Source organism: Echeneis naucrates, chromosome 21 (assembly GCF_900963305.1).
Source record: "Echeneis naucrates chromosome 21, fEcheNa1.1, whole genome shotgun sequence".
In the NCBI taxonomy this organism is placed as follows: Eukaryota; Metazoa; Chordata; class Actinopteri; order Carangiformes; family Echeneidae; genus Echeneis; species Echeneis naucrates.
In genome coordinates, this window is record NC_042531.1 from 10,115,810 (window position 1) to 10,137,009 (window position 21,200).

At 41.5% G+C, this 21,200-nt stretch overlaps 2 protein-coding genes across 2 annotated transcripts; both read left to right on the plus strand.

The window, feature by feature from the left end:
* Nucleotides 1-791: 791 nt before the first annotated feature.
* On the plus strand, nt 792-8,570 carry chaf1b (chromatin assembly factor 1, subunit B). Its single transcript, XM_029530543.1, has 14 exons — nt 792-837; nt 1,207-1,334; nt 1,595-1,727; nt 1,833-1,953; nt 2,633-2,736; nt 2,906-3,002; nt 3,157-3,241; nt 3,544-3,637; nt 3,737-3,806; nt 3,888-3,979; nt 4,103-4,262; nt 4,700-5,263; nt 6,437-6,534; nt 8,008-8,570. The coding sequence occupies exons 2-14, from the start codon at nt 1,209-1,211 to the stop codon at nt 8,106-8,108; spliced, it is 1,845 nt and encodes a 614-aa protein (XP_029386403.1). The 5' UTR covers nt 792-837; nt 1,207-1,208; the 3' UTR covers nt 8,109-8,570.
* Nucleotides 8,571-10,355: 1,785 nt separating this feature from the next.
* Nucleotides 10,356-18,499, plus strand: LOC115061950 (uncharacterized). Its single transcript, XM_029530542.1, has 7 exons — nt 10,356-11,712; nt 12,065-12,138; nt 12,339-12,567; nt 14,239-16,244; nt 16,499-16,717; nt 17,139-17,279; nt 17,527-18,499. Exons 1-6 carry the CDS (start codon nt 11,385-11,387, stop codon nt 17,241-17,243), a joined length of 2,961 nt encoding a protein of 986 aa, XP_029386402.1. The 5' UTR covers nt 10,356-11,384; the 3' UTR covers nt 17,244-17,279; nt 17,527-18,499.
* Nucleotides 18,500-21,200: the final 2,701 nt, after the last annotated feature.

The window sequence follows — 21,200 nt, forward strand, 5'->3', positions numbered from 1 at the left end:
TGGGTTACTTTTTGTGAAAACCAACAACAAATGTAAGAATATACTTCAGATAGATTGATCGATAGTCCAGTGTTAGATTGTCCAGATTAATCCAAACTTCCTATTGTTAATTATTGTAGTGCTTGGTTTGCTGAGATGTGAACTGTTAATCTCTCCCATTTTGTTGGTTTATATTTTTTCTTATTTTATGTAAACTTTGCAAAATCAGAGTAAAAGAATGGGCGATTGCAATTGCTAGCATGAAATGTAACTGAGTTGCATGGACAGGACAAAAAAATATAGTATTGTTCCTTTATATTTAGTTTTACAAAATATTTTTTGGCTTTTTTGCTTTCAAGGGTTAGGGTTAATGCTTCAACTGGAAGATTTACCTCAGGTAGTCCTTCAGATGGGGAAATTCACAAGAATATCTCTCACTCACACACACACACACACACACACACAGGTGCATATTGATTTTTGGTTTATATATACATTTTTTTTAGATTGAAAAAGTGCTGCAGTCACAACCATTAAACAACTCCGAAAACACGCACTTGTATAAACAATCAAATAATGATAATAATATCAGCCAAAACCGAGGGAGAAATACAAAGTAGACTCAGGGCGATAACATTAAATGTGTTGTATAAAAAAATTATTACATTGTAGCCAAACGTTGAATTGTATATATCACCTTTTGTATCTTATTGGATCGGGCTTAGCGCGGTCAAACGTCATCATTAAGCGACCTCCTTCTTGGGATTTCGTCCAATCACGGCAACACGGCTACCGGAAGTTTTGAACGAATCGTACGCGGGAAATTACTAAAAAGTCTTCGTCTTGACACCAGAGGAGGTAAAACACTAATTGTCTTCTTTTGAAATAACTTTAGTTCTAATGATAAGCAGATATTAGTCGGGTAGATTTGCCACTAACATGTTTCTACTAACTGTATCTTTGACTACGTCTGTCTGTTTATGTCACATTAGCCGCAAATCATCTCACAAACCAAATTAAAACCGCTAATTTTTTTTTGCTAACTTTTTTAGCTTGTTGTAGCATTCGTTTCGGGTGACTTTAGCCTAATTTAGCAACTTCTGTCGTTGGCTCATCATATGTTAGCTTTTGTGCATTTGGCGGTATGTAAAAATAACCCCGAGTTGCACGATCACCTTACGGTGTATTCGTTCTTATTCCCTCCTAATCTCGGTGTCGGTCGTGAAGAAATGAAGGTGGTAACCTGTGAAATTGCATGGCACAACAAGGAGCCAGTCTACAGCCTGGACTTCCAGCACAGCTCCGATGGACGATTTCATCGACTGGCCACGGCTGGAGTGGACACCACAGTCAGGGTGAGTTAGAAAAGGAAAGGACGTGTCACCTTCCCAAATATAACAAGGTAGTTCAGGAGCAAAACATTTTACTCTACATTGAACTTTGAAGCTTCTTGGTTAATGAAGTAATTATTTGGAGAAGACCCAGAAAAGGTGCGAAGTATTAGTTTGAGTGCTGGAATTTTCTTACCGCTTATAATATAAACATCAACAGCAGTTGTATGTTCTTAAGCAGGGGACAGTGTTTATTGACTTTTGTTTCCCTGATGCTGATGCAGCTGTGGCGGGTAGACATGGGAGCAGATGGAAAGGCAGCAGTGGAGTTTCTGTCCAATTTGGCTAGACACACCAAGGCTGTCAATGTAGTTCGCTTTAGCCCTAATGGAGAGCTGCTTGCCTCAGGAGGTGATGGTATGTCTCATGTGTTAGATGGATGCCTTACTATTTATTTGGCAGTGATGTTTATCTCACAATATGGCAGAACTCTTTAAAAATTAAAACAAATATTTTGTGCAGATGCTGTGATTCTGCTGTGGAAGCTCAATGACTCTAAGGAGCCTGAGCAGGCGCCTGTGTTTCAGGAGGATGAAGATGCTCAGCTAAACAAAGAGAGCTGGTCTGTGGTCAAGACACTGAGGTATACAGCTTTGACTGTTTTAATCACGACTTCAAGACTCTTAGACTATTTTCAGACGGTCAGTAGCACTGCAATAAGGCAGGGTCAAAATATAAACTGTTAAACCTAGCTTAGGTTTTTCTGTAATGCAAAAATGCCCAGTAGATAATGGAAGGGCACATTTCTGGTACATGCATTTGCGAGAGAAAACGTTCTCCCATTGTGATAATACTATATAAAATATAAACTTACTCATAAAACGTTTCCTTGTAATATTATAAATCACTGCTCATACTCATATTGTACGTAGTATGTTGGACAACTCAGTTTTTCCCCCACTGCACTTAAATCACTAAGGTTGAGACATTAATTTTCCAGGTTTAAGCTTCTAAGAGAAGCAATACTTACTCACATATACAGCAGCATTAAACCAGACAAGAGAAATAAAGTAGACATGACAGGTCACAGGCTAATAATTATTTTATTTCATTATTGCCTATAATCAAAATAATTACATTTCCTGAGATTGCTTTGAGCGTGGAAATCTATTTGTTCTGTGTTTAGCATTTTGCTCTCTGGTAAGGTTTTGATTTTGCTTTCTCATACCTCTGTGTATATCTTGGTTCACACATGATACAAACATGATTTTGTTTTATTTAAATTTCTAGCTATAGAGAGCCATTATTTGGTCTGTTTTTAGGGGTCACATTGAAGACGTGTATGACATCTGTTGGACACGGGATGGAAACTTCATGGTCTCTGGGTCTGTTGATAACACTGCTATTATGTGGGACATCAACAAAGGTTTGCATCTAGTCATGGATACAAAAGATGTGTTGCTGAGATTTGTTTTGTTTGATCTGCTAAGTACTTTGGTCATTCAGAGCATACTGCATAAGGTTCTGTAAAACCTCATGAGACATTTTTTTGATTTGAATTCATTATGTTGGCTGCAACTCTTTTTGTGTCGTAGGACAAAAGCTGTGTATCTTGAATGACCATAAGAGCTATGTACAGGGGGTGACCTGGGATCCTCAGGGGCAATATGTTGCCACACTCAGCTGTGACAGGTACATGAATACACTTTTTAAATTGTTGCAGACTATTTTTGCCTGTCATTCATTGAGCTATTGCATTTCCTGTTGCTTAGCCAGTCACTAATCACTGACAGTGGAGTTTCAGTAGCTCAATGCTTATGATCTTTTTGTTTATCCTCCCCTTCAGAGTAATGCGTGTGTACAGCACTCACACCAAGAAGAAAGCTTTCTGTATCAGTAAAATGAGCTCAGGACCACTTGCAGAGGGCGAGGTCAGTATAAATGAGTTTTTTGTATGTTCAGATGAGTCAGATATAAATGACGCAATTTTATTTCAATCTGTTTTTTCTCTGAAAATGTGCAACGAAACCCTTCAGTCAACCTAATACTTAAATTTACATGTCTTCTAGTTTTCTCACTTTTATGCTTCAGTCTTGGCCACCTGATGATTAAAATGTTTACAAAGCTCCCAGATAATAATTTTATTGTCGCTGACATTTATCTTTTAAATGATCATATTCAATTCCATCACATCTTCAGAGATGTTCTCAGTCCCACATATATATCTTTGCAGGTTAAGCAGTATAGGATCTTCCATGATGACAGTATGAGATCATTCTTCAGACGTCTGTCATTCACACCAGATGGGTCTTTCCTGCTTGCTCCAGGTACATAAACAGCATTCTCAAAATGCTTTTTTTCTGCAATTGTCTGTTGGAACTTGGTGTTGTAAAAACACTCTTTTTTTCACATCTTTTTAACCTCAGCTGGATGTGTGGAGATTGATGAAAACATCATAAATACTACCTATATCTTTTCCAGGAAGAGCCTCAAGAGGTAATTAACATGGTTGAATTCAGAGTAAGCACTGGCCTCTTTAATGCTAGTAGATCAAGTACAAATCTCTTTCTCTGCTAGGCCTATCGCCCACTTGCCATGCCCAACTAAAGCTACATTGGCTGTGCGTTGCTGCCCTGTATACTTTGAACTGAGAACCAAGAAAGGAGAAGGCAAGGCCACACACCTCCAATTACTTAAGAGACAAAACTGATCGTCATTTTTTTATCGTCTCTACTCTGCAGTTCTCTTTCCTGTCAATATTTTCTTCATTCTGTTCTATTTCTATTCGACAGATGGTTCTGTCCAGGCTCTCCCCAACATATTCCAGTTGCCATACCGTATGGTGTTTGCAGTGGCATCAGAGGACTCCATCTTCCTTTATGACACTCAACAGGCCCTTCCTTTTGGCCTGGTGTCAAACATTCACTACCACACACTCAGTGATCTCACATGGTGAGCTCGAACTTCCCTCTATTGGCTTTGTTTATGGATATGTTCTTGCACAGCTTAACGCCTTTTGATATGAGTCACTGTTGACATTCATATATGTGTCTTTGGCTCAGTTGCCTCTTCCTTTCATTTTCAACGGCCAGTCACTCGTGTTAGCCGATCTCTTGTTATGAGGGGACGCAGAGTGATCTAGTTCAGAATGGTTGAAGGAATAAATGAGATGAGGAACCAAAGCCCACCTTTTTGGAAGTGCATTATTCCCGTTTGCAATATACACCAACAGCAGCTTTGAAGAATAGGGTCACATTTTTTTCTCTGTCTGTGTCAACAATGCTTACATGTATTCCTTACACACAACATTAGTTAGAAATGTCAAAGGGATGTGTGTATTACACATGCTTTGCAATTACACTGACGTGTTTCCACAACATCCTGTTTAGGTCTCGTGATGGATCCTTCTTGGCGGTCTCCTCCACAGACGGCTACTGTTCTTTCCTCTCCTTCTCTCCTGGAGAGCTTGGCACTCCCTTGAAGGAGCCCCCCACACTGGAGGTCTTTGTTGCAAACAGTTGTGAGAAAAAGGGCAAGAAGTCATCAGCAGGCAAGATATCATCTCCTGTGTCCCAGGCATCAAGCTCAACCCCAAGTCTCACATGCCAAACCAGCCTCGGAAAAGATGCCCCTTCTGTTAGTCCCCCAGAGGAGAGGAAGAACACCCCCACTACAAAGTCCAAACCTCAGCCCCGTAGGATCACGCTCAATACCCTGGAAGGTTGGGGAAAGCCCACAACCCAGAAAAATGCTGCTCCTTCAGCAGCTCAGGCATCAACATCTGGGAGCACAAGTGCCCCATCAACTCCCCAACCACACATTGCCCCCCGCACCCCAACCAGCTCCTCCAAAAACCACATGTCCATCACACCCCTCGGTCTCTCCACCCCTAAAAACCTCAACAGTGCTAATAATTCTGGGCCTACCACTCCTAAGGGTAAAACCACCCCAAGGTAAATATAACAGGAACTGGATGTTTGATTTTGTCAGACTAAGTAACGGGAAACAGAAACAGGAAATTAATCTCTATACCGCTCAACCTTCCTCTGAGCACAGGAACATTGTGATAATTTGAATGTACATTTGTTTAGTCGCCTGAGGGCCTTTGTTTTGCAGCTCTATCACTTTATTGGTTTAAATATTTCACCTATCATTTTCAGAAAATTGGTGAATACCTTTTACAATAATCTAGATCTTGCAGAAAAGTAAGATTCATTTGTAGTTTTTGGGAAAAGTCACAAATCCTCATATTTCAGAACTTAATGTATTTTTCATTGACTATATCCACGTTACAAAAATGCAACAGTTTGTGAAAGAATTGGAGTAGGAATCAGTAAAATTCATGATACATTAGCAAATACATTACCAGATCAGAAGCCGGCATGCAGGTTGTATGGTGATGCTGTGAAATTTCATGTAGGAAATTGGGAGAAGAATGCATTAGATTTTTTTTCTGCAATGGGATTATTCTAAACTTTGAACCCACAATGGGTCCTGAAAATTGGTTTTAGATGTCCTGTCGATGAAGAAGGCAGCCGTACCCCCATAGTATGGTAATTTATGGAAATGCTTTAAGTATTCAAATAGGTTTTGACTGCAGTCAGACTGAGGAAGTAAATCAACAGTCGTCACCCAAATGATAAGCAAAAATAATCAGATTATTTCCACAGATGCAGCATTCTGGGCCTTAAATGTTCAATATATATGTTTGTTTGTGTGTGTGTGTTAATAATGAGCTTTAAAACCTATAAAGCAGTTATCACTAAGTTATTAGTTATAAGTAGCTTTAGTGGGCTTGAGCTGTTTTAGTTAGTTTCAATGTACTCAGTACTGGCAGCAAGAACTGCGAGCATTTGTTGGACCCCCCACTGACAGTAAAATAATAATCTGTCTGCCAGACTGTTGATAGAACAATGCCAGTTCCATGCATGCATGTGTGCTTTGTATCTGTAACATGGGGTGGGGTGGTTGTTTTGACTAGATGTAACTACTCTAACAGTTGGCAGCAACTGAATCAAAAAAAAAAGAAGATGAATTGCAGTGGAACGAAGTACATTTTATCTTATTATGTGCCTGTGTTTTCCATTGATCACCTTACCATTCATGCTTTATCTGTTTGTTTTCAGGAGAGTATCTTTGACTCCTGTTGGATCTCGATCTCCAGCTGTTGGTTCACTCTTCAGCACTCACTCCTCCAATGACGGCAAACAGAAGGCCAAACACGGTTAGTGAGGGCAACTTCTTTGACTGTTGTGTTTTTCATTGTAAATGTCGCAAGAGAGGTTTGACAGTTTTGAAACACATATACGTATTCATTAGAGGTGTGCCAAAAAATCGATTCATATAAGAATCATGATTCTCATTTACTATGATTGATGATTCAGAATGGATTTAAATTGAACCGGCTCCATCCTCGTTGAAGGCAAAGATTTGGACTAATTTTGGTTTTTACCTAGAGCCCTTTAAAATATGTAAATCATTTTTTCCCATTTCCATTGAAGAGCATGATAGTCAACCTCTTTGTTAAGCTCAGTGAGTGACTCTGGTTTGAATTAGCACTTAGCACTCAGATACATTCCTTTTTATTCTGGGGGGGAAGACCGGGGACCAGTCTCTACTCTTGTCTTGTCAGGTCGGGTCGGGTCTAGTCTTGTCTCTAGTCTCTGGAGGGGTCTGGCCTGGTTGCTGTTCGACTCGTTTCCAGTTAGCTAACATGTTCAGGTGCCCCCACTGGGAATTGAATTGCGTCACCACATTAATTAATTAATTCATTTATTTAGTTATTTAGTTATTTATTTATTCATGGATAGGGGGGAGTGCATTATTAGTGACCCTCACAGAGCATTTTCCTGACAGATACGTTCTTTTTTTTATTCCGGGGGGAACATTGATGCAAAATGTCCACCAGATCTGTGTTATTCTGTGTTGATTTCCGTTTTTAATGTCTAATTCTGTGATTGAGGAATTTGTATGGCCCTATTTACTGAATGCCTGGGAAAACTGAGCTTAACATGAAAACTGAGCTTAACATGAGCTTCAGTGTGCAAAGTTTGCAAAATGAGGAACCATGTTTTTTTTGTTTTTTTTTTTTTATATAAAGAGACATTTATTATTTTTATTATTATTTATTATTATTTTTGTTACCTAAGCAATATGTGATATTGCTTTTCTTCAACAGTTCAATCTAAGCATGGATAAATGTTTAAAAGTTAATAAATGTGAAAAAGACACTTTAATGTCTTCATTTGTCATTCCGTTTTGCAAAGCAAGCTGGACTAGATCATTAGGATCCTTTGCACACCTATAGACTGAAGCAGAAATTGTTTTGAATCAAATCATAGCCCCAAAAATCTGAATTGAATCAAATCGTAAGATAGTAAAAGATTCCCACCCCTAATATTCATTGATATTCATTGATGAAAATTCATGATCAGAAATGCATCTATCCATCCTCAGTTTCCCTGGGAACAATTTGGGTACATCAACACTTTTTTTCCAGTTTTAAAACTTCACAACTTATTTATTCAGGTCATAGTTACAAAACATAATGTGAAGCCAGGAGTTTCTCTTTTCTCTTTTAAAATGTACAAAGAAAATATATTGACTGATGATGAGTTAAAACATAATCCTAAGATATATGCACGTATGCAGGCTTTTCATATGTAACTTTCTGTCGCTGTGCTCTGTATTTTTTCAGAACGTCCTTCTCCTCCCACGGATCCAGTGTGCCAGCCTCCAGAGTCCAAACGGCACAAGACCAATGACCTCCCAGCAAGTCCCAGTGTCACTCATGCCTAGTGTTAACGCAAAACAGTGTGGTGCTATATTAGAAAACTGTACATTCAGCAAAGCGCAATGAAGCTTTAAGACGAAACGTCTGAGGCTCCACATGAATATCATGCAATAGCATGGTCTTTAGCATTGACATGTCTGTACATAATCCAAACAGATGCAGCTTGTACACCATGAAATTTCCTCTGCTAAATAACAACACATCCTCAAGTTAACGCTTCATTTTGTTTAACATCGTACAGTAAACTGGTAACAAATGAACTATATTATAATTTCACTTGTTTGACATTGAGATACTTTGTACTGTTGTAAAAAGAAAAAATGTCTCAGTCAATCAAGAGCGTGTGCTTGTGAATTTACAAACCTGAAGAAGACTTCCTATGATGAAGACTGGTGCAGCAGCTTGGGTAAAAAGCTCAGAACTGTCATTTAAGTTTCTCTTTTACTGTCTAATAAAGGAATTTTTGTATGCAGTACATGTTGCAGTGGTTTGCGTGGAGTGCTGGGATGATTCATGCTTTCTTGACAAGCACATGACAGTTATGTAAAACATTTACTTCTATCAGAAAAATGATCAGGACAGCTAAAGGTTTAAAGGAACCTTTGTGAATCAGGACAACATTGTAAATATAGATCATGGCGTGCGTACCCTGCCATATATACTACACGAAGCTGCTGCTCTCCAAAAAGCATCAGGATTTAAAACTTTGTTGTCTCTACGCCTGGGCTGCCTGACATCAGTCGAAAAATTAATTGCCAAGGTTTTGTCCAAGTGTCTAAGCAGACAATGTCAGGATGTCTGTCCATCTGCCGCACAGTAGAAGTGAGAGATTCTTGCAGTGGGATCAATGACCCTAAATACCAAATTTCAGTTAAGTCACATTACTAGATGTGCTATATAAAATAAGATCACCTACCTTCAAGGGTGACTGAGTCAGAGGCGAAAAGTGTGTTAACCTCAAAGGAAACCAGACATCCTCAGATTGTCTGTACTGAAACAATTCTGTAGAAAGAACTATCTTAAGTTTGGCTGATCTGACAACAGCGAATGAAAGAGCTTGTTTGAGGTTACTGCTATCAAAGGATTTACTTTTCCTCTAGCACTGTGGCAGGTTGATGGGTATGTTCACTATTGACCTGAATCATTATAACCATGTTTTACCTGAGGCACATTGTGTTTTGCTGCATTTAACTCTTTAGATGAAAATCAGATAATACAGAAAACCAGGTCATTCCAAAGGGGTTTACATACTAGAAGAACTGAGGAACTGAAGAATGTAAACTACCCCGAGGGTGAAAAACCAGTAAAGTGAAAAATAAATGTAAACGACACAAGTGTTTCAATGGTAGTTATTAGTTCATTACACTGCCTTTTGGTTGCTCTGACTCACTTTCACTATGCAAACAGCCAAACTAACTTGTTGAAATCTCTTTCAAACTCTCTTAGACTCTCATTCCTCAAAAAGTACACACACATCTTATTTCATAGTGGTGTAAATTTTCCACAGGCATTATTGAAACAAAAGCAAATTAAAATTGGGAGTTTCTAGACAAATGGACGTTAACAGTAAAGTAAAGATGCAGCTAAGTGCCATCAACGTCATCATCATTTTGAATGACATTTGGGTTTATTTGTTGTAAAAATGTAAAAAATAGGAGACAACCCCTCCTATTTACAAAAATTTAGTTTTTGTAAAGTTTTCAAATAAGTCTTCATCTTTCGTAATTTTCCCCCCTCATTGCTATTTGTCTGTTATATCTTGATTAAATAACCACAGTTTCTTTCTGTTTGACTGCAACATTCAGTGTTTGATTTCAAATACAGCAGTGGTGTATTAATGTGATACATATGTTTTTCTGTTACATACAACAATGTCAAGCGATTTCAAGTTCTTACTATTTTGTAGCAATGCAGCCAAAGCCACTGGAAACAAAATAATAGTAATAATAATACTATAGTGAGATAATGTGGATGACATTGAGGCAGAGGATTTTCTGATTTTAATTTGTTCTGGCTAAATGCCGTCGTCCAATTTTCAGCAGAGTGGGTGCTCCTCCGTGGTTGTGGATGTGGGGACCGTCCGCCGGGTGTATCAAGTTTGACTGGACTCTGTGTGTGAAGCGAGCGAGCAACCTACCTTGAAAGGCAGCGACCGAAACTACATGATTGACGTCTCCCTCAGCCAATCACGTGTCGCCTCGCCGAAGCTCTTTAAAGCTTCTGCTAATGGCTTTTGTCTGAAGGCGGGGAGGAGTCGGGCTGGTTAGGCTGCTAACTAGCAACAAACAGAAGGTTACGAGTTTGAAAAATCCCATTCTTTCAGCGCCGGACTGGCTTTACGGGACCGGAAGCGGTATGAACCGGGTCGGGTTTCCGACCGGAGCTTGTTGGCTGGCTTTTGAGAGGCCCCCGGCGGTGATTTGCTACCTTTCGTGCTGATCGCGGAGACAGCCTCGCGTTTAGGTCGTTTAAGTGGCGATGCTGAGCTGATAGCTGCGTCATCATGTTGCTTCCGACTCGAGTTGGCGAAAAGAAATCTCAAGTTAACGCCGGAGGTGAGGCTGCCCGCCGTCGACCAGCCCCGGAGGCCACTCCCGACCCCTGAAGTGGAAGGGAGACGGAGCTCTGGTGAGAGGTCGGCGGGGAAGGCTGCGTGCTCGGCGCCCGTGAAACTGGTGGACCTGGCGCGGTTCTCTCCCGGATGAATTTATCATCACGCTCGGATGGACGGTCAAACATTTCTGTTGACGTTGCGTAACGTAAGAAACCACTACATTTTTTTTATCCTCCAGAAATAAGACCTGACGTCTTCGAAGCGGAGAGTGCTGCCACGGGTTATATTTGGGGATGTCGGTCGCTTGTGCTCCGGCGGTGAGAAGTGATGCCCGCAGTGACAGTGAGGTACAAAGCAGGAGCTCTCCGTGAAGTGGAGCCGACCCGCATCTGAAGGAAAGAACTATCTTTATCCACCCCACAATGAGAGACATTACGGTTCATTTTAGCTGACTCACACCCAGGAGGAAGGGCTACGGAGCCGGGCTATAAGCCGGGTTTGGAGGGGGCTTTGCCGGGGCTCATTGTTAGAGGAGCGGGGGGTCTGTTGTTTGCTGTCACCGCATCCACGTGGACTTTGTCTCGGGCCGGTGGGTAAACTTTGGTCCGTAGCTCACCGACCTGGCCGAGCCAAAGAGGAAAGGGGCTTCGAGGCTGGGTACAGTTGTATTTTAATATAGAAGTGTTTTTGTTTTTTGTTTTTTGTTTTTAAATAATAATAATAAAAAATGGCCGGCGATTGCACACATACAAACGCTCCTTACGCGAACTCTGGGACGTTTTGTCCGTCCAAGCCCTGGTCGGATGGAGACGCAGAGAGACCCGGGGACATGGAGCCAGTCGGCCGCCTTTTTCCCGCACGCTGGTCACCCAACTTCGAGGTGATTGACGGGCAGCTGTACCGCAGGAAGCTGGAGAAGGGCTTCATCAACTACCGGGAGGTTTTGGACGAGGACCGTAGGCACGAGGCCATCTCCACCTTCCACCGACGGAGGCAGGGACACCTCTCCCTGGAGGAGACCTACAAATGTGTGGCTGAAAACTACTGGTGGGAGGGTATGAACAACACCGTCTTACATCTGTCTCCATAGGACAAGATCTGACTTCTTCTTACTGGTTATCTTTTCCACATCAAAGTGGAGTTAATTCCTTCCTTATTGTTAGGAAGTGTAGGCACGTTTGAAGCAGACTTTTGGATTGAATCAGTGGAAGATCAAGAAACATACTCTGTGATGAAAGATAGTTGTTCATTATGTCCAGGGCTGTTGTTGACAATGTATTTCATTTAATCTCTTTCATCAGGATCAAAAGCTAGTTATACAAGTGTAGCTGGAGTATTGAGCCTTTAAAGTTATCATGCCCAGCATAAATACGGGTCCTTGTCTTTGCTTACCTGTTGTCTTCACAGGGATGTTCTTCCAGATCAGAGATTTTGTCCTGGACTGTCCAGAGTGTCAGACCCAGCGCACTAAGAATACTGAGGTAAAGGAAGGTTAAAGTAAAAAATGCTGATGTGACAAGTAATGTTTTTTTTTTTTTTTTTAATGAGTGCCCAGTTTTTCAGCACGCCACAGATTCACACTTTCTGACTATCACTTATTCTTGAGCTCACACTTGTCTCACAAGTGTTTTGTCACATGTCCGATTCCTGTAATGACGAACACTTTATCTGCTTTTCTCAGGTGGTGGGTGGTAGAGGATGTGTCACAAAGACAATGGCATCACATAGCGCTGACATGCTGAGCAAACTGAGGAGTCAGCGGGAGGCGGGGCTTTTCTGCGACATCACCCTGCGGACAAACGGCAGATCCTACTCGGCCCATAGAGCGGTTCTGGCGGCAGTCAGTGATCACTTCCAGGAAATCTTCACAGAAATGGACTCGAGCATGAAAGCCGATATAGATCTCACTGGTAAGAGCAGTAACCTATGAAAGTGCCACTAAAAAACATCACTGCGTCCTTCTCAATTTAAGGTGCTTGACCTGCAGATACGGTCAGACTGAGCCTGTGTCTTCTCTTAACTGATGCTCTGGCCACCAGCATGACTTATTTTAAGTTTAGTGTGTTTTATGCCAAATTATGTTTTGCCAGACAAACTATGGTTGCCATCAGACGTTGGCATTGTTGCAGAGAAAAGGCAAATCAGCAACTCAAACCAAAACATTCAGTGTTCATAAGTATTCACAAGGCTTTTTTTGCTGTTACAAACAGAATTGGGTGCCATAGCTATTCTCAGTTTTAAAGTGAACTAATTTTAAGATTCAGATTGTAGTTTCAGTTTCCTCCACACTGTAATGTTTAGCACTATAACAGAGTATGTGACAGAATTTTATGCTCAGTCATGGGATGTTTCTTGCCAAACACACCTTGGAAATCAAACTTGGCAAAAACCCTGAATGTTTAGTGTACAAAAACCTTTACTTTTGTCTTTTCAATGGTGGAATCTGATCATTTGTGATGCACGTTATCACTGGGTCTGTTCATCAAAAGGGAAGCGTTTCACATTAATAAGAAGTACTCCCAACTGTCAGTTGTATGGGGCACCCCAAAATAGTTCCTCCCACATCACAGCTCCATTTTTGTCTTTTTTTTTTTGTTGTGTGTGTGTGTTGCGAACAAGCGCAACTCATTGAACATCCTCACAGAGAGACTGTCAGAAAATGCACACAATTCTCACCACAATTAAACATTGCATCTCTTTATCACACTCGGATTCCCTGCCCGGTTTTCAGTCTACACATATAGATCTGTGCCTTCTGACCAATCTTTGTCTCTGTAAAATGAAAAACAAACATCTTCACAAAGCTCATTTGATTTGAACTATGGTGAAAATTTAAAAAAGAAACTTGCAATGGTTGGAATATTTGGTGAAGAAATCAATAGGCTACATGAACATTAGCCAATATATAATGAAAACAGTTTTGATTGTTTTTTGTTTCATTTTCCATCAATCAACTAAAAAATTCATTGACTAATTGTTCCATTGTTGTGTTAATGATACATTGAATTATAGTCAGTAATGTTTCAGTCATGTCTTTTGATTAATATAAACAAACTAGGCTCTCATTTCCATCTGCAGGGGCTTTTTCATTGATGTATTTGTTCATGCATTAAACAGTGACTGGTGACTTCCTCAATGTGAAAATCCGATAAATATGAAGTCACTTGATATCTGTAGGTTTACAACTTAAAAGTTCATTTCATTATCCCCACAGTTTGTAGGAAACTAAGTACTGTAGAGGACACACTGCTGGTGTTAGATAGTTCAGGCCAAAGTCCAGCTGTATTTTAAAAGACATTTTGAAATTAATTCAAATTGTGACGTGTCCTGTCCAGAAGTTCCTGAAATAGAACACAGCCTTGTTTTCCCATTTATTTATGTCTTTGATGTAGAAGTGTCCCTGATTGAAGCAGTTGTATTGTCTCCCTCCCAGTCTGCACTGTCATGTTTACACTTTGCTGCCACTCTTGCTGTTTTTCTCTGATCCCCTTTGCACAGAGTTACTTTCATCTGTCTGATCTTACTCACTGATTGAGCAGGGTTCAACATATCTAATTAAAGCCACCCTTTTCCCTCTTCAGGTTTCAGTGAGGACAGCCTTCTGTCACTGCTGGAGTTCTCCTATTCGTCAACACTGCGTGTTCGCCAAGAGGACCTACCTGAAGTCATCGCCATGGCCCGACACCTGGGCATGTGGCCTGCAGTGGAAGCATGCTCTGCTCTCATAAAGGAGCAGGAACAGAAACTCCAACCTGGCAAGGGCTTTACCTCAGCCTGCACTGGTGCATATCACGAGCGTCATCACCAGCAAAGGGAAAGCAAAAGAAAGAAAGCTTTGGAACTGCAGAGGGACATGAACAACAGCTTCAATCAAATGCTGGCTATGTCAGATGAATCTTCAGAAGCAAGTCCCAGGCGCAATTTGCGCAGAATGGCAAAACCCCAAGGTCGTAATGGCCTTCCTCTGAGTCCCTCACACAGGATGAAGCTCATGGACTTTAAATCGCCCTCTTCCAAGAAAGCTACTATACCTCGACACACCATAGCCAACCTTCATTCACAGCGCTACCCAGCCATACCTCCATCAAACACTCGTCTTCTCCGCTCCACACCTGGAGCAGCCAAGGAGGTTCAGAGATTGCTGCCGATGCTAGAGAGCCCGCGACAAAACAGAAAGCCTCATTCTGTCACTCGGCTTTCATGCACCTCCAGGTCAAGGCCCAGTACAGCATGCAGCCCTATCAGAGTGAAGCAGGAAGTAGAGGAGGTCGGAGAAGATGAAGAGGATTATGCAAGAGCAGAAGAGAAGTACAAGTTAATGAATGTTCTGGGGTTACAGAGGACTGCTCTGCTCCCCAGACCAGAGGATCTGATTGGCTGGAGACAGAAGAAAAGACTGAGGAAGCTGAAAGCCAACAACTACTCACTGACCAAGCGGAGGAAACCCCGCTCCACTTCCCCAGGGCAACCATACGGAGATGTGACACTGTCACTACCCCTTTGTAACCCTTCTAACGCTCGCCTCCTCAGCAAGACAGCAAAGGCCAAGCCTGCAGGCCTGTTGTGCACGGAACAGGTTACTGCAAAGAGGCCAAAGAACGTCCTGCGACGTGTCCCTCCAAGTGATAGGAGCATGCGGAGTAAAGGTGTGCTGCCAGATATGTTCCAGCCCTCATCTAGGCCTTGTTTCGGTGGCAGAGAACTCAGACGGTCAGTGAGGAGGGGTGATGGTACCCACCTTCCTGCCCAGCAGCCTCTGCGACAGAGCACAAAGCGAGCTCTTGTACAAAAGACAGTCAGGATCAAATCAGAACCAACTGAATGCTCCATCTCAGGTCTCACTGTTTCATCAAACAGTCGTCGTGGAAACCCAACTCACAGAACCGCGCGTTCACAGCAGACACAAGCCAGAAATAAGGACACTGTAGAAACAGTGAGAACACTGCGTTACAACAGTGGCCGACCAGCAACAAAGGCCAAACTAAAACGTGGCCACACGAAAAAGGTTGAAAAGACCAAGTGTCAGCCCAGAGAGGAAGGTAGGAAAGTGGGGGGGCAGGGGCTGAAGGGAGTCATGGACGGAGTAAAGGATAATGACGGTGGTAGTCTCCAGTTTTCACAACATGCACCTCCAACTTCGATCTACAACCACCCTCTGTACAAAGTAATTAAAGAGGAGCCGGCAGACCCAGTGCCAGTTGTTGGACCTTTCCCTGATCCTCCCTCACCAGACCTGGGTAAACGCCAGAGTAAGCCCCCCATCAAATTACTGGATTCAGGCTTTCTGTTCAGCTTTTGTCGCCCAGGAGGGGTGCCCATGGCGGGACTGAAAAAAGAGGAGGAAAGTGTTGATATATGCTTAACACGCTCTGTGTCACAAGTTGGGGAAAAGTTTGGAGCCCCTGAAGAGCCCCCGCCCAGGGCACTGAGGGCCAGGGCACCACCTACCCTGCCTGTGGTGAAGCGGGAGAGGGAGGAGAGGAGGGTGAGCCAAAACAGGGCTCCAAGACCCAGGGGAAACTCCAGAAACACCACTCTTCCTCTGGCCAAATCTACTGGGCCCAAGGCCACACGGACAGTGCCAAAGGTAGATAATAGGCTAAGTAGTAAAGTATGATGATGTTTGCAAGTTCTTTAGGGACCTTGAATAGGCAATAAACAAACAACACTGGAGGAAATCATTTGTCACCTCATAGTGCTGCTTTTCTTTTGAGTGTCACACTAGGTTTCATAGTATCATTTAGGGTGCAGAGTCTTCCATTGCAACCCTTTATTTGTATGTACAAAAAATTTTGTCAACTCATCCACAACCTTCTTTTTTCCCCACTGTCTTCTCTCCAGCAACAAGGTAAACTCCATGCTCTCAGGAGCAGGGATTGTGTCATGCTGGATGCTGTAAGACGGGCTCGGCTAAAACGACTGCGAGGGCCTCGTAGTCAAGCCCCTAAAGTCCCAATAGCAGCCCATTCCTGTCTGCAATGTCCAGCCACCTACAGGGACTGTGATGCTCTAATAATGCATCGCCTCAGGCACATTGAGGGCAAGCACTGGCCCTGTCCGGTAAGACTGCCTTTCATAATCTATTTAGAACACACCTGTTGTGTGTTTCACCTTCTCCTTTTATTTGTCTTCATTCTGACTTTGCATAAATGGACCAAGAGCTATAAACACAAAGCTATAAACACAGGCTCTCAGGCATAGTTTTACTATTTCTGATGCATGGACCTGGGGGCGTTAAAGTGTTTTGATGGTGGGGCTTCAGTGATGTCTTTGTATATCATAAATAAATAATGAAAAACCAACTGATAGAATACATCAGTCCCCTTGTATAAGAAACTGCTAAAATCTGCTGAGTAGAACATGAGGTTGTTTCCCCCGGTCTGGACATTATGGCATGAACACTGGCCCATCAGAGTGGACCAGTGTCTACCCTGTCTTTGTCTTTACTGTTTATCTGTCTTAACCACCCTGCACTCCACAGCTCTGCAGTAAGACGTTCTTTCGACTCAAGAATGTACGTAACCACATTCGCACCCATGACCCCAAGTTGTACAAATGCCGGAGCTGCATTGTTGCAGGAACCTGATGTGACCAGAGGGTCTGCTAAGCCAGCAAAACCTGGGTACGTAAAAAGTGACAAGCCTGAGCTGGATTATTCCGAATAGCTAATGGGAATTATATTGTTTTCACATTTCCATGTTGAAATTCTGTCAACAGTTGTGAAAAAAGAGGCGCACGCATTTAACTGTGATTATTAATGCAGAAAGAGCAGTCAATACACTTCAGTGTAGCATCAAACAACCTCAGTATCTGCATAGATTTTCTTTGGAGTACTTTGTGCATTTCTTTACGCAGGTTTTCTTTTGCAGGATGAAGGCTGTTGGTGTCCAGCACAGGCGAACAGAACTGAAACCAGAGGCACATGATCGATCAGCAGCTTGTACATAAGGCATTTGTCACACACAAGCACAATGGTCTGTGGAAAGGCATAATTACTCAGATTCTAATCATTGCCGTTGTCAGTGATTGCTAATGTAATTTAAATAACCAAACCAAGGTTGCTGTTCCAGTTTGTGTTTCCATAACTACAGAAGGTTAAACTTGAACATTACACTCAGGGGGTGGGGAATGTGATGCCACGGTATAAAGTGATATAACATCACAGTTGTGTATAAAATGAAATGTAAAGTGATTGTTATAATTATTACCGCTACCTATTGTTATCATTATTTTTCTATGTATAGAGGATTTTTGAGTGCACTTATATAGCTTATGTTGTAAACCTAAGAAGTGGTATATAATTGAAGGTTTGGAGTGCTTAGCAGGAATACTTGAAGTGTTGCAGGCATTAGAGGGAATACTTGAAGTTGGAGGCAGTGATAAGAGTGAGACTACTTTGGGTGTTCCAGTGGGTCTGTGTCCTTTGGTGTGCTAACTTTGAAATGGTTTAACTATTCTCTCCCTCCTTTCGTATTGCTCTGCTACTTTCGACCAGTCCAGAGTTGGGGTTTTGACTCTGGGCTTGTGTGATGACATCACTGCATGTGTATTTGCAGGCCATTTGTAGTCCACTGTCTTTTCTAAGGCTGCCAACTTTAAAAAGGGAAACGTCTCGTTTTTAATGTGAATTTCTGAATAGTAATCAACACATCTGTGTCATTACTGATCTTTTATTGACTTTTTCTTCCACCTCAATCCAGGACACCCTTGTTCTACTCCAACCCCCCCACTGAGTAAATGCAATGTGTGCACATAAAAAGATGTTTCTTTCAGACTGATTTTAGAAATAATTGAACTGTCTCTTGCTGTCTGGTAAAAGACTGAATAAATTTTTTCCTTTTACATCCTGTCAGTCTTGCTTTAATTAAACATTTGCCAGTGAAAAATGCCTTGACTAATAAATAAGCTTTATTATTATATTTTATTATTTTATGATTGAACCTATTCAAAAGCTGTATTGAGTTGGGACTAAGAATGTGGCCTACCTAAAATCATGGTGGACTCCTTCCTGCAGCTTCCTGCAGCTTTCTTCTGAACATCTTACTAGTAATTACTTACAGCAAAAATAGATGTCACATTTTCAATTAATTGCAATAAGTTGCAATATGTTTTTGGCTCTTCTTTGTTACAAGGCTGCAACTCATTTCACATATTGATTCATTTGAGTGTATTGATAATTCAATTGATTACTTCTTAAAATGTTTGAAGATTGAGCATCTATTTTAGTCCTCCACAGCCTAAGGTGATGCCCTTAGAAAAGTTGCTTTGTTGGATCAGCATTTGGGGGGGGAAAAAAAAAAAATATATATATATATATATATATATATTCAAATTAGACTAATATATAACAGAGTGGGGCCAAACATAAGGAACTGAACTCAGCAAATTTTCTTGTCTTGTGAAAATTTTAATCGTACAATTGCATGATTATTAAAGGAGTTTCTCTTGGAGTAACTGACTAACTTTCTGATCCTTGTGCATACTCCCTTTCTAAAAGTGAAATGGGGTTGATGTGATTGATGCATCTGAGGCACTAATCCAGGCATCAAGGGAGGAGGAGGAGAATGGGGCAACCATTCTGAGATGAGAGAGAAATAAGGAAAACCTGAACAAAAGAGTCCCCTTTCTTCATCCTTCCTGCCTGATTTGTCATCTACAGAATTATGTGAGTTGGCTGCGTCAAATCATTTTGAACAGTTTTTCAGATAATGGAGTAACAAAAAGTTTGCAGCACAACCAACAACAGTAACACAGTACAACAGGAAAACAATTGGCACGTCAGTCCTGGTGTGACTTGCAGAAATCCAGACGTGAGAAAAAATTCTAAATTTTATAATGTGTGAAACTAAAAACATCTGATTTCTAGAACTTTTTTTTTTTTTTTTTTTAACTTGAGGGGACATATCCAGGTGTACATATTATAATCAAATTCACAGTTCCAGAAAGAGAGTAAACTGAGCTAATTTGTTTCTGTGCTCATCTGCCATGTAGAGACGAATGGATCAAAAACAGGTCAGGTAAAGCATAAGCAAAGGAGACTTTTTTTAACCTCAGATCTGCAAATGCACGTTTTATTTAGGTCCAGGCGCTGCTCTGCCCTGAAGGCACGCAACACTCACACACTTGGTCATGTGCAAAAACAAGAATACAAAGATATTCAGTGCATGCAATGCTTCAGTGCTGAAAAAAATTTAAGTTTGTTTTATGTGCTTGTGCTTGTGGATGTGGAGAGTGACTTGCCGTAACAATTTGACACCTCTGTAAATTTTATTTTGTGCTTTTTTTTTCCCCCACGAGTATCAAGACCAGTTTATCTTTCTCCTCCACACCACTGTGAATACAGCTCAGAGGACACATTTCCAGATCACAGAGACCTGGGGCTGTTTCCACTAACGTCGATAAATAAAGATGGGCTATTCTAATAAATCCAGGCTGAAACTAGCCCCGTGTCCGGATTAAGCCTCAGATTGTTCCACTAATGCAGTTCAGGCTTGTTTAGTTCTGGCTAATTCAGGCCCAGTTTGCACAGCCGGGTTTTGTGCTCGTCTCCGAGCTGTATAAGAAGCCCTGATGACCTGATGGATGAAAAACCGATGAAATTATCCACCAAGGGGAGAAACCCAGAGCTCCTTTTCTGTTTCAGCCACAGGATAAAGGCCTCTAATGGATCTCCATGAAGAGTAAAAAGTGATCATCACATCAAGGCATGGTAAACTACTGCTGTCAGACTGAATTTGTAAGTTGTGCAAGTCCACCGCTTTGTTTACTGTAAGGTCTTTTCAGAATAAAGTACTTTATATTGCCTTCATATGACATTTTCTGTACTAATTAACCTTTTAATTTTATGAATGAACGTTCGCCCTCCAACCCGGAAACGGATAATTTGGATGTGGATCACTCAAATATCCAAACTTGATATTATCACCAGTCTGTCTTGTTAACTACAAATACATGAAGATTTTTGATGAGTACCAAATGAAAAACATATTTCAGAGTGGTAAGTAACTTATAAATAACTGTATTTTTTCGTGTAATTTTAAGTGGTGAGCAAAGGAGCTGGCATCCGGCTCCAATTGTTCACAGATTGAGGGAATAAAAAGGGGGGGGGGGCTCGAGGTGCTTGGGAACATCATGTTGAAGGTTTTGCCCACTGAGTCCTCTCTGCAGCTGTTACCATTTCATTTTTTTGTCTGTAAAATAGTGATGGAATGCTTCTATCTGTAAGTGAGAGGAGTCACTGTTCATCTGCTGGATTCCCCAACCACTGATGCTGAAGCCACACCTGACCGATGTATAAGAAGGTCCTCTTTGGTAAAACACTCAGCATCACGTGCACCCAGGATCTCTCCTGCCTTAACAACTGAAGTGATGCTCTATTTGCAGTTTGATGGCCCCAGCACTTCTCAGGTTTTTGATGAAGAGACGGTGTTTGCGGACAGTGAAATGCCAGAGGTAAGCCTAAATGTGTAATGCTTTGGGTGTGTCTGCATCAGTGCAAACAATTCTGCTGATCTGCTGATCATTAACATACACACTGCATGAC

Excerpts from the sequence above, each read along its gene's own strand:
- LOC115061950 (XM_029530542.1), top strand. The coding sequence starts at position 11,385 with ATGGCCGGCGATTGCACACATACAAACGCTCCTTACGCGAACTCTGGG. Across the intron at positions 11,713-12,064 it reads TGAAAACTACTGGTGGGAGG|GGATGTTCTTCCAGATCAGA; the intron begins GTATGAACAACA and ends TTGTCTTCACAG. Across the intron at positions 12,568-14,238 it reads AGCCGATATAGATCTCACTG|GTTTCAGTGAGGACAGCCTT; the intron begins GTAAGAGCAGTA and ends TTCCCTCTTCAG.
- chaf1b (XM_029530543.1), top strand. The coding sequence starts at position 1,209 with ATGAAGGTGGTAACCTGTGAAATTGCATGGCACAACAAGGAGCCAGTC. Across the intron at positions 3,807-3,887 it reads TCCAGGAAGAGCCTCAAGAG|GCCTATCGCCCACTTGCCAT; the intron begins GTAATTAACATG and ends TTTCTCTGCTAG. Across the intron at positions 3,980-4,102 it reads GAGAACCAAGAAAGGAGAAG|ATGGTTCTGTCCAGGCTCTC; the intron begins GCAAGGCCACAC and ends TCTATTCGACAG.